The sequence below is a fragment of the Pseudophryne corroboree genome, chromosome 5, assembly GCF_028390025.1.
Source record: "Pseudophryne corroboree isolate aPseCor3 chromosome 5, aPseCor3.hap2, whole genome shotgun sequence".
Lineage (NCBI taxonomy): Eukaryota > Metazoa > Chordata > Amphibia > Anura > Myobatrachidae > Pseudophryne > Pseudophryne corroboree.
Genome location: NC_086448.1, coordinates 102562031 through 102574770, shown reverse-complemented (window position 1 = coordinate 102574770; position 12740 = coordinate 102562031). Strand labels below are relative to the sequence as shown.

Below are 12740 nucleotides of genomic sequence, written 5' to 3'. Positions count from 1 at the left end.
ATAGGCCGACCCTACCTCATACGCTCAACGTTGGGGTGACCTGCACGTCGTTGCCAAACCAAACCTCTCTGACCGCTTGATGAGCCACATGGGGCTCATGGCTCCCTAAGCATAACGACCATAAAGTGACAGGGGGCCCTGCCCTACATATCGCATTATTCTACTACATTGATACGAAGCTCGGTGTTTACAATGTCACAAAAGAATCGCAAGAACTCTCAGACACCTAAGCCTAGTATCCTGCGTGCCTGGGAGAAGGCCGGCTCATCCACTCGGAGCTCGCCGTCAATTGAACAATCCTTTGATTCTGCTGACGTCGCCACCTCTAGCACTCCACTAACCACTCAGGACATTGTGGCTATTGTTACGAAAACAATCCAGTCAGAAATGAGATCGGTTTTAACTGAGTTCAGGTCCGAAATAGCCGACTTGGGCTCCCGCACGGATACACTAGAGCGCAAGGTGGATGACGTCTGCCATTTCCAGACGGTGGTGGAACAGGAACTCCTGGATATTCGGGCTGATATGGAAGCGTACAGAGACCACCTAGAAGATATGGACAACCGCAACCGCCGGAACAATATCCGAGTCCGCAACATCCCTGAAAGTGTGTCCTCTAGCTCCCTCCCCGAGTATCTGGAGAACCTTTTTTTACAAATTGTTCCGGATGTCCCCGAGGCCCTCCTTCAACTGGACCGTGCCCACAGGGCCCTTCGACCCAGACCGCCCCCGACTCAACCGCCACGTGACGTAATTATACGCTTCCATTACTATTCTACCAAAGAACGAATCATGCTGGCGGCCAGAGGGTTACCGTTGGTCTCGTATGCCGGCTCCCAGTTACAGCTGTTCCAGGATCTTGCCCCCTCCACCCTCAAGAAGCGCAGAGATCTCGTTCACATAACCAAGATACTTCGAGCCCATTCCATTAAATACAAGTGGGGCTTCCCTTTCCAACTGCAGGTTACACAGAATGGGAAGACTTTTACAGTCAAGACCCCGACACAAGGAGCTGATTTACTTAAAACTTTTGGCATTTTTGAAGATCTCCCTGAGTTGATCCGGGATCAGATATCATCCTCGATCTCAGGCCCAAGGGCCCCAACCCCGGAATGGTCTCCCGCTTGAAAGATCTCGGACACTGCATGACATAACCCTTGTTAAATGTGATCTATATGGTTTCTGAATATTCTCTCATTTCAGTTTGTTATGTATCCACATTTGTTTTTCATACGCTCCGCGTGGACTACTGATTATGACGCCATGTACGATGCTATCCACTTAGCTGCACGCGAGAGTCCAGTAGCTTTTTTTTCTTTAACGTTTGTTTTCAGGTTTGTCCCTGATTAGCTTGATGTTTATTTGTTCTTATCCATGTTATCCTGGTAGGATTGATGTCTGTTTAGTGTCTGATATCAATGCATGCTCTATCCCCCCCCCCCCTCATTATGCTTCTATCGCTCGCACTATCCCTACCTATCTCAATAATACAATCCTGCTAGCTTCCTCTATTCCCCCTGTCACTTGGTCGCTTCCATTATACCCTTGCCTCCCCTATGTCTCTCCCCACATACCTTGTCGCTCTGTCACAAGCCCACACCCCCCACCGAAGGATACGCCCGGACGGCGCCTATCCTTTTCTTGTTAAACCCGGCCCTTCTACAGGAAAGGGTTTCTCCCTTCTGTATTTTTATACAGACTCTTTTCCCTCCTCTCTCTTTCTCTTTTCCTACTTTTCTCCTCTCCACCCCCATGGTCGGTTCGGTCCCTTCCCGCCCCTCACTTTGCGTTACCCACATTTCTTCCCACCATGACTTTGAAAGTTATCTCGGTTAATGCTAACGGCCTTAACTCTCCCACCAAACGAGCCATGGCCATCCAATTATTTAACAGACGAAAGTCTGATATAGTACTGATCCAGGAGACCCATTTTAAATCCCCACACCCCTCCATGTCTTGCAAACAATTTCCACACGTCTATTATTCAAACATGCCTGCCAAGCGCAGGGGAACCGCCATTATGATTCGTCGAGGCCTCCCTATAACTGTTCACGATACTGTCTCGGATCCTCAGGGCCGCTACGTTATCCTCTCATGTTCCTATAACCAGGCCCCTCTGATTTTGGCTTCCATATATGCCCCTAATGCGCAGCAGGGTTCTCTTTTTACAGCCTTCTTTGACAGCCTCTCCTGTCTCCCGACAGGCATGACTATAATTGGTGGAGACTGTAATATCACTATGGACCCACTCCACGATAGGTCTCGCCCCGGTCCTACGGCTTCTACTCCCGCCAAACTGGCCAAGCGTCTACAAGCGCATTTATCACTTTATAATTTGTATGACAGTTGGAGAACTTTGTATCCCTCAGCGAAGGGATTTACTCACTACTCTCCGCCTCATGACCTCTATACCCGTATAGACTATGTGTTCATCGACCAGGACACTACCCGTAAACTCCTCAGCGCCCAGACGCTCCCCATGTCCTGGTCGGATCACTCAGCTGTTTTGCTTGAGATTTCATCTTCCTCACCCCCCACTACCCGATTCTGGCGCCTAAATGAATCTCTTCTACTCAAGAAATGCACTGTTGCTGATATAGCCACCGCACTGGCTAATTATTATGCAGACAATGCGACCCCAGACATCCCTCCCTCCCTGATATGGGAAGCACATAAGGCCACCATCCGAGGCTGCCTTATAAGCCTCTCGGCTGCCCAAAGGAAAATTGAAGCACAACGGATCCGAGTTTTAGAATCAGAACTTGCTGCCCTGACCCTTCTGCATCAACGCCGCCCCAGAAAGAAAACATATTCCAAACTCCTAGCAGTTAAGGGTCAGCTATCTCAGATTCTCACCAAAAAGGCAGTCAAGGCACTCTTGTGGGCACGTCAGAGGTTCTACGAGAAGTCAGATAAGGCTGACACTTTGCTAGCCCAGAAACTCCGAGCGAAACGTACCCAAAATCGCATTGTCTCTCTACGCTGTGCTGACGGTTCCACCACATTTGACCCGACACGAATGGCTTCCCAATTTCGGGATTATTACACATCTCTGTACAACCTCCCCTCCACGTTGGACGCTGATTCTAATCACGTCCCTGATCTTCGAGACTATCTATCTACTTGTAAACTCCCTAAGCTCTCCGACTCGGACGTGTCGACACTTAATGCCCCCATCTCCACAGAAGAAATATCAGTGGCCATTCAACAACTACGCCGCACCGCAGCCCCTGGTCCTGATGGCTTTACTGCTCTATATTATAAAAAATTTACAACCCCTTTACTCCCCATGCTTCAATCTCTGTTTAACTCAGTCCTGGACGGAGGTTCCTTCGATGCGGCCACCACTAGGGCCAATCTTATCCTCATCCCAAAGCCAGATAGGGACCCTCTGGAGATGAGGAACTATCGACCGATCTCGCTCCTAAATGTCGACCTAAAGCTTTTTGCTAAAATCCTGGCAAACAGACTGGCTCCATTTTTGCCCTCCCTCATTCACCCCGACCAGGTTGGCTTTATTCCCTCTAGACAGGCCGCAGATAACACCAGGCGTCTCATCGACCTTATCCAGCTGGCACAAGATAAGTCTCTCTCGACCCTAGTCGTGGCCCTCGACGCAGAAAAGGCCTTCGACAGGGTGGCCTGGCCATTCTTACAGCAGACGCTTCTCAATATGGGCTTGCATGGGGCCTTCTATAAAGGGGTCACATCGCTATATCAGAACCCCTCAGCCTCCATATTAATTAATGGCCTGTCCTCCGATCCTTTACCCATACGTAACGGCACCCAACAGGGCTGTCCCCTTTCCCCCCTGCTTTTCGCCCTCATTATGGAACCATTAGCAGCTAGAATTAGGCTGAACCGTCATATATCTGGTATCATGTCGGGAACCCAGAATCACAAAATCGCACTGTATGCCGATGACGTAATCCTTACCCTGACCGACCCGTCCACCTCCCTCCCACATTTGATGGAGGAGATAGCTACGTACAGTCGGTTTTCAAATTACAATATTAACCCGGACAAAACCGAAATTCTGGCCTTGCATATCGCGGACCCGGATCTTCGGCTCCTACAGGCCTCCTTCCCATGTACTTGGCAGGCTGATAAACTCAAATACCTGGGAATCTACTTAACTAAGTCCTATTCTGGTCTTTACGCTGCTAATTTTCCCAGATTACTATCCTCAATTAAACATGATATGACCAAGTGGAACAAATATATCCTGTCCTGGTTTGGACGAATGACGGCCGTTAAGATGACCTTACTACCCCGCCTTTTATACCTGTGGCAAACTCTTCCCATCCACGTCCCCACCTCAGTTCTTAAAAATCTTCAGGCAGATCTTACCAGATTTATCTGGGCAGGGCGGAAGCCCAGAGTAAAGATGCACATTCTTCAAAAGCACCGCCTAGAGGGGGGCATGGGAGTTCCAGACCTTCTTAAATATTATAGAGCTGCTCACTTAACCACGTGTGTCCTTTGGCACGATAAACCTGGACTCAGGACCTGGACACATTTGGAGGCTACCACACTCCAAAGGTATTCCCCCTATAGCCTGCTCTGGTGTCGGCCGAATAGTCGTCCCCCCGCTTCCTCTCTGTTGCCAACGGTGCGATTTACCCTTTCCATCTGGGACCTCTGTTCTCGGCTTTATCGGTTACGTTCCTTCCATCCTCTACTCACTCCCCTGTGGAACAATCCTGACTTCCCGCCGGGGGAGAACCATCTGGCTTTTGATTCATGGACCAGCCATAATACACTCTTCCTTCTGGATATCGCTCCACTACACACGTTCCCCACATTTGCTGACTTGCAATCACGTTTCTCCCTCCCACACTCAACCTTTTATCAATTCTTACAGATACGTCACTTTTTTACCTCTACCCCTAGATCACCACCCATGGGAGGTAAATCGAGCTTTGAATCCCTGTGTTGTACTTGTCGCTCAACTAAAGGCTTGCTCTCAGCTATATATCAAATCTTGTTGGCTCACAATTCGCCCCTGAAAGAGCCACACGAGACGGCTTGGGAACGGGAGGTGGGTGAAGCCCTGACGCCAGATGATTGGTCTGAGATCAGGCAGGAAATCTCTACGAGTTCCATATCAGTTCGAATTAAAGAAAATGCCTACAAATTATACTATCGTTGGTACCTGGTGCCCTCGCGTCTCCATTCAATCTATCCTTCCTGCTCGGATGGATGCTGGCGTCAATGTGGTCAACGCGGAACCCTGTTGCACATTTGGTGGAATTGCCCACAGATTAAGGGATATTGGACTAGGGTCCATAAACTTATTTTTAACGTCCTTGGCCTAGCGGTCCCGATGTCACCTTTCTATTCCCTGCTCTCTCGCCCAATACCTCACACTCCTCGCCAACAACAGAAGCTAACTAAGCATATTCTAAATACGGCCAAATGCCAAGTTGCGGCTAACTGGAAATCTATATCACCCCCCACAATCCCTGCTACCATAAATGCTATATGGCAAACCTATAGACTAGAACGTATTACTGCGGTACTCCGTGACACCCCAGACAACTTCACTGCCACGTGGTCACCCTGGACGACATATTTTGGTGCTGAACCTCCGTTAGCTACCATATAAGATAATGTAATTCATCATAATATCTTATACAATTACTGTTAACCTGACGCAATGCTCCGGCGGTAGGGACCGACCGACTATCTCCCCCTCCCCTCCATTTCTTCCCCCCCCCCTTTTTTGTCTTTTTTCTTTTTTTCTCGCTCTCTTTTCTATCGCTATGATTACTTCACACCCCTCTCTTATAATCTGTACTGTTTCTCTACGAGATATTCTTTCACCCTTAGCTACGGTTCATACCTGATGCGCAATACCACATCTTTGTGGTTCTCCATACATAGGCATACCTATCTGTTTGGCCTACCGCACCCTCGCCATCATATATAGATAGATACTCTGTTACTGCTACTTAACTGTTGACTGCTATATGTGCCATTGTGTGATACCTGTTATTCATGTTTTACGAATACCTTGTCAAAAGTTAAAACTCAATAAAAACTTTTTCTCAAAAAAAAAAAAAAACATCAGGGTAGATGGGACGTACAGTATATAGACGTGCCGTTATAATAGCCTAGCACACATACAGCCAAGATGTAGCTCTCAAAGCTGTTCTTGCAACCCGCAGAGGTAGACATGTCATGCTGGAACCTAAAGTCTTGTAATAGCTGGAGAGCCATGAGATGCCTTTGGTCTGGTGGGTGGAGAGATATAACAGCAATAAAGTTCCTAAGGTTTTCAGTCTAATTAATTCATTTTACATTTTTTTATGTAGATTTTGAGGATTACGTTCCCGTATTTCAGTTTGGAGAACAGTCCCAGGTGCAGCTTTGATTTCCTTCAAATTCATGATGGGGAATCGATGTCAAGCTACATGCTGGGGAAGTTTTGTGGGAGCACAGTGCCCGAAGAACTCTTCAGCTCCCACAATGCCTTATATCTCTGGTTTAGCTCAGATCACCTGTTCACCGCTGGGGGATTCCGGATTACTTGGGAATCTCGTGAACCAGGTGCAAACCCAATTAATTTTTACTTGAACTCTAAATATATCTCCTATATAATAGCCCTGTGATTCTGTGCCTGGGTCTCTAATGCTGGGCGTGGCTAGGAGCTCTCATTGGGTTAGTGGCAGGTCTATCACACCCAGTCCACAGCTGATTGGGCGAGAAACGCCCTCCCACACATGTTACATCTAATGGGAGGCTCTGCCCTTTGCCTGCTGTGTTTTCACAGAGCAGGAATAACAATGGGACTGATAGAGCTGCAGCTCCAGCCCCACACCCCAAAATAGGCCCACTGCATCTGCAGCAACACACCCTCCAACAATATACACATAAACATTGATACTAATTCGAAAATGGGGCGTGGCCACGGGCACATGCGCGTGGCCACACCCCTTTTCCTATACTTTCAATGGAACCATGGAGAGTCAAAAAACGGTACAGACCATAAAAAAAAGGGACCGTATCTGCCAAAAAGGTGCAGCTGGAGGGTATGCCACTGCATCTGCAGCAAGTCTCTGCGCTGTAGATAGGGCGAAAAACATCCTTTTACTGCAGCATCCAATGGGGGACATTCGGAGTTGTTCGCTAGCTGCATTCGTTCGCTGTGCAGCGATCAGGCAAAAACTCGGCACTTCTGCGCATGCAGCGCAATGTGCACGTGCGGCATACTATTACAACGAGCAATGTAGTTTTACACAGGGTCTAGCGATGATGCTTTTCAGTCGCATAGCCAGCCGCAATGTGATTGACAGGAAGTGGGCGTTTCTGGGTGTCAACTGACAGTTTTCAGGGAGTGTTCGGAAAAACGCAGGCCTGGCTGGCCGAACGCAGGGCGTGTTCATGATGTGAAATCAGGAACTGAATGGTCTGAAGTGATCGCAAGCGCTGAGTAGGTCTGGAGCTACTCTGAAACTGCACAACATTTTTTTGTACCCGCTCTCCGATCCCTTCGTTCCCACTTCTGCTAAGCTAAAATACACTCCCAGTGGGCGGCGGCATAGCGTTTGCACGGCTGCTAAAAACTGCTAGCGAGCGATCAAGTCGGAATGACCACCAATGTCTTGCTGCCAGTCCGCCTGCCCCCTCCGGCATCAACAATCCCCACTCCCTAGCCGCGCCGCAGATGGAACAAAAGCTGCTGCGGCCACCGGCATAGATGTGTATGAAAGCGGCGCAGTGGAAGACTTTCATAGCCCTCCCTGCGCCGCATACTCTCAGCCCCAGAGCCTCCTCTGCGTGTGATGTCACAGAAGTGCCTCCCAGCCACAGCCATGCCCAGATCCCCAGAGGCCCTGACTCTGCAACACAGCGCCTGGCCTGCCAGCCTGGAACCCCCGAGATGGCTAATGTAATGGATAGAGAGAGTGATATCGCGGAGGGTAATGTCTGGACGCTGAATCAATGTAAAAGGTGACAGTGCTGTGCAGTGCAGTGGGTGTGCAGTCAGGGCCGTTGCTAGAGTGTTCGGCGCCCCCCTGCAAACTATAAATTTGCACCCTCGCATACTTTACAAACGCACAGCGCACATAATGACCCCTGTAGTAGAGACACTTACACATGTAATGCCCCCTGAACCAGTGACGCTTACACATGTCACGCCCCCCCTGTACCAGTGACGCTTACACAAGTAACACCCCCTTTAGCAGTGATGCTTACACATGTAACGCCCCTGAACCAGTGACGCTTACACAAGTAACACCTCCTGTAGCAGTGACGCTAACACACGTAACGCCCCCTGTACCAGTGCCGCTTACACACGTAATGCCCCCTGTACCACTGTCGCTTACACACGTAACGCCCCCTGTACCAGTGACGCTTACACACGTAACGCCTCCTGTACCAGTGACGCTTACACACATTATGCAGCAGTCACACATACACACACACACACACACACAACAGACAAATATATACAAACACACACATACATACTGTACATACATTACACACATACACAGTCACACATATATACAGTATACACAGACACTGTATATACACACACACACAATCACTCTCTTTCCAGACACTTATCTAATGAAGTCTGGCTGGCCGAGCTGTAGCAGCTCATCCTCCTGCTGCAGCATGGTCCCGTGTAGCTCCACCCCTTACTCCCATCTAGCTCCGCCCACTTTGGCTCCCTCCCAGACACTGAATGTCACACAGGGGAAGGGAGTGGGGAGAGGAGGTTTTGTGCTGACGACGCTGCGGGGGACAGGTGGCTTTGTGCTGCCGGCGCCGAGGGGGAGAAAAGGTTTTGTGCTTCCTGCGCCGCTGCATGTGTGACAGCAGCCGGCAGCAGCAGGGATAGCAGCAGCAGCTCAGCACAGGGATGCAGAACAGGGAGAACGCCTCTCCTTCCTGGTGCCTCCCTGCACTGCATACCTTTGCTGAGCGGCTAGCGCCGGACCTGTGTGCAGTGTCACTGACACTGCACAGCACTCTCACCTTTTACATTGATTCAGCGAGTCACTCAGTTCTGCCAGCCAGTCACTATTGTTATCACCAGTGTCTCAACGCGCCGCATTACAGGGAAGTAGACGCACTACATAAACTACAGCTCCCAGCAGCCCTTAGCGCCGAAGCATTCCACCCCTTAGGGCTGCTGGGAGCTGTAGTTTATTGCATACATCATCTTCCCTGTAATGCGGCGCATTGGGACACCGGCGCGAACAATAGTGACTGCCTGCTGTGTGAGTCTCTGGGAGAGCCACTGCCAAAGGGAGGACAGCAGCTTAGCTGCTGACAGGAGGAGAAGCAGGATAAGCATTACCCGCCCCTCCCCCACTCACAGTACCTTCGGGCCTCATCCGTGGCACCCCCTCCAGCACCCGCGGTAGCTCCGGACCCCCTCCCGCAGCGACCCCGTACCTCCCGCCGCACCACCGCATCCGCCCCTCCCCCACTCAGGGCAACCCCGCAACTGCTCCTCCCCCACCCGCAGCGGCTCTGGACCACCAACCACGGCACCTACGCACCCTCCCCCACCTGCGGCACCACCGCAACCGCCCCTCCCATGGCACCCCAGGATCCCATCCGCCTCTTCCCCGCACCTCCTACTCCCCCAACCAAAGCACCTACTAGGTGATTCACCAGGCCCTGCGTGCGCTGTTCACCCCGTTGCAAGGGGCTTCCACCCCTTAACCATTGCACGCCCCTTTGTTCGTGCAATATTTAACCACTCACACAATTATGATTGGATGTAATACTCCATATAATAAAAATATTACACGCCACAAGGGTGTGCAAGGGTTAAGGGGGCGTAGCCCCTAACGACGGTGTGAAGCGCGCCCATAGGGCGCGATGAATCACCTAGTATATATATATATACATATATACATATATATATACAGATGGGTCCATATTTATCTTGACCTTTAATAGGATTAACTGAGACTGGGCAGACGGACTAAATCCCCAGCTGTAATGACTTAATCCCCTGCTGTATTGTTCTCTGTATTGTATTGCAGCTGGGAACAATAGATACAGTGTTTATGTTAATAAACCATGTTGTGCCTAGGCGCAGCAAACTAATCAAGATAACCGTGGACCCATCTGTATATATATATATATATATATATATATATATGTGTATAGATATACTGTATATATACATACAGGATATCTTATTTGTATCAAATTGCAAGTACAGTTGTCCTTATCCTGGCCTTGTATCTGATTTCCATAGTGTCCTAAACACAAATAAATAAAGCATATTTGGTGTAATCCTGACTTTGGTAAAATAATTATCTCCATGTGAAAGGTGATGCCACCCAAGCACCTCACATTGCAATCTGTGCAAATTTGATGACCACCCTCAGGAGTCTATTCATAAAGCAATGAAAAGTGTGGAGAAGTGAGCCAGTGGAGAAGTTGCCCATGGCAACCAATCAGCATTGAAGTAACATTTATAATTTGAATACTATACAGTTGTACGGAGCAGCTGATTGGTTGCCATGGGCAACTTCTCCACAGGCTCACTTCTCCACTCTTTTCACTGCTTCATGAATAGACCCCTCAATCTAGTGATTTGCCTTGAAGGAGTCACACCAGACCTGCGTACCAGATCCATGGATGATCTCAGCATATCTGTTTCCCAAAAAATATGATGATAATAATACTTCAGTGATATGATTAATTCCTGCTGAGAGTCTGTATATTTGGATCATCCCAAACAGTACAGATACAGGATGTTGTGAAGTGACAAAAAAAAAGCTGATTAAGTTCGATATTAGCCATTTCGGTAATTGTCAGATGCATGTGTACAGTATGACTGATACTACACGTCTGCTGTTCGTCTTTATTACAAAAGCTGTCACTATTATAGTATTATGAGACCACCAGATTCCTCCAGGGCATTAATAGAAAGGCAATTACTTGCTGCACTGTCTGTCACGTGTGTCATCTAAAATAAGAGTCTTTTTCTCTTTAGACTGTGGGGGACAACTATCAGATCCTCATGGATCCATCGTCTCCCCGGGTTATCCCGGCAACTATCCTCCTAGCCGAGACTGTTACTGGGCTATCTCCACCGACCCCGGTCTCTACATCACCTTCGCCTTTGGTACATTAAGTCTGGAAACACATCCTAACTGTGAGAATGATTACCTGGAGGTACGGAATAATGGGGCAGATGTATTAACCAGGAGAAGGCATAAGGAAGTGATAAACCAGTGATAAGTGCAAGGTGATAAACCCACCAGCCAATCAGCTCCTAACTGTCAATTAGCATATTGGAGCCGATTGGCTGGTGTGTTTATCACCTTGCACATATCACTGGTTTATCACTTCCTTATGCCTTTTCCAGGTTAATACATCTGCCCCAATATGTTTTATTTATTTTCTTCCTTTGCGAGTGATCTATTTCATTATGCAGGGCCGAATTAAGGTTTGTGGGGGTCCCAAGGCAGCTAGCTTGTCGGTACCCCTACCAATAAGATAATCAAAAATAATACACTGTCCATGTTATTAAAAAGTATAATGTGTAAATAGTCTCAGCACCACAAATGTGATAAACACACTGTAGTGCCCCCAGTTCACATTATGCCACAGTGCCCCCCTATGCTGAGGACATAGCCCCTGGGCGACCGCCCTGCCCTCCCTATTATTTATCCAGCACTGCATTTATGGTTACATGTGTAATTCAAGTATGCATTGTGAGCGTCATATGTCCTCCTAACCTCACTTTTGTCAGACTGGACGTTTTTTCTGTTTCATGTCCAGAACACATGTCAATAAGGTCATCGTTAGTATATTTAGACAAACATTAATGTTATTCTAGGAGCGCACTGCCAATATGTTTAGTGATATGACTTAATAAGGTCATTACGCCTGTTCATTCTGTGTTACAATATAATGGGTTTTATTTATACTAGATCCGAGATGGGCTTCTGCCGGAACACCCAGTCCTTGGGAAATACTGCAGCACCCAGTCACCCGCTCCTCTCCAGACCTCCGGCCCCTACGCCTGGGTGCATTTCCATTCAGACAGCACTCTAACAGACAGAGGATTTCATATCAACTATGTAACATCACCCTGTGAGTAGGAGACAGTCCCATGCGCATTTGTTGGAAAACTTGTAAGTAAGCTGTTGCTGTAGACAGCGTGGAATGTGCCCACTGCGTTTACCTACAGCGTTGTTTCATTGGTAAGGATCTGGCACTGGCAGATTAAAGTGAGTTCTAACTTGACATTACCCATTAAGCGTTAGCATGGCAAGGGTCTGATCGCCAGCACCACTGCTATGTACTGATAGCCATACCCCCCCCCCCCCCGCCTGTAACTGCTAGTCTCCTGCTGAAAATGTGTACATGTTATTCTGCCTAAAGGCATTATGGGCCTGATTCAAGGGCCGACACAGTGCCGACATTCACGTAGTTGAGCGATTATTTGCTGCTTCGCCTGCGAGAAGAGATCCAGTTGCACTGACAAGTCACTTATATTCTCCCAGCGAGGTGCTAGACGTAGTTATCTCCTGAATGGCAGGTGACCATGGCACTGTACCCTTGATGTTTTAAACATTTCTTTAAGCTAGTCCAGATCATCAGAGCATCCATGCAGTACATAGGCCATTGCCCAACTACCAGCCCTGTACCTAATTTTACACTGCTCAGCGCCTAATGTCAGCCTGGCTAAGTGAGGTGTGAGTAGCTCACATGATGGTGCCAGTTTCAAAGGCTGGCCTGCCCACACTGGC

The 12740-nt window shown here is 48.5% G+C and overlaps 1 protein-coding gene across 1 annotated transcript in view; it reads left to right on the top strand.

Annotated features, from left to right (window-relative positions):
* CUBN (cubilin) overlaps positions 1-12740 on the top strand; it is a 729033-nt gene that overhangs the window by 67520 nt on the left and 648773 nt on the right. The window contains exons 13-15 of the mRNA XM_063921523.1: positions 6318-6552; positions 10976-11157; positions 11919-12081. Coding sequence (XP_063777593.1) covers positions 6318-6552; positions 10976-11157; positions 11919-12081 — 580 coding nt within the window. The remainder of the gene's footprint in view (positions 1-6317; positions 6553-10975; positions 11158-11918; positions 12082-12740) is intronic.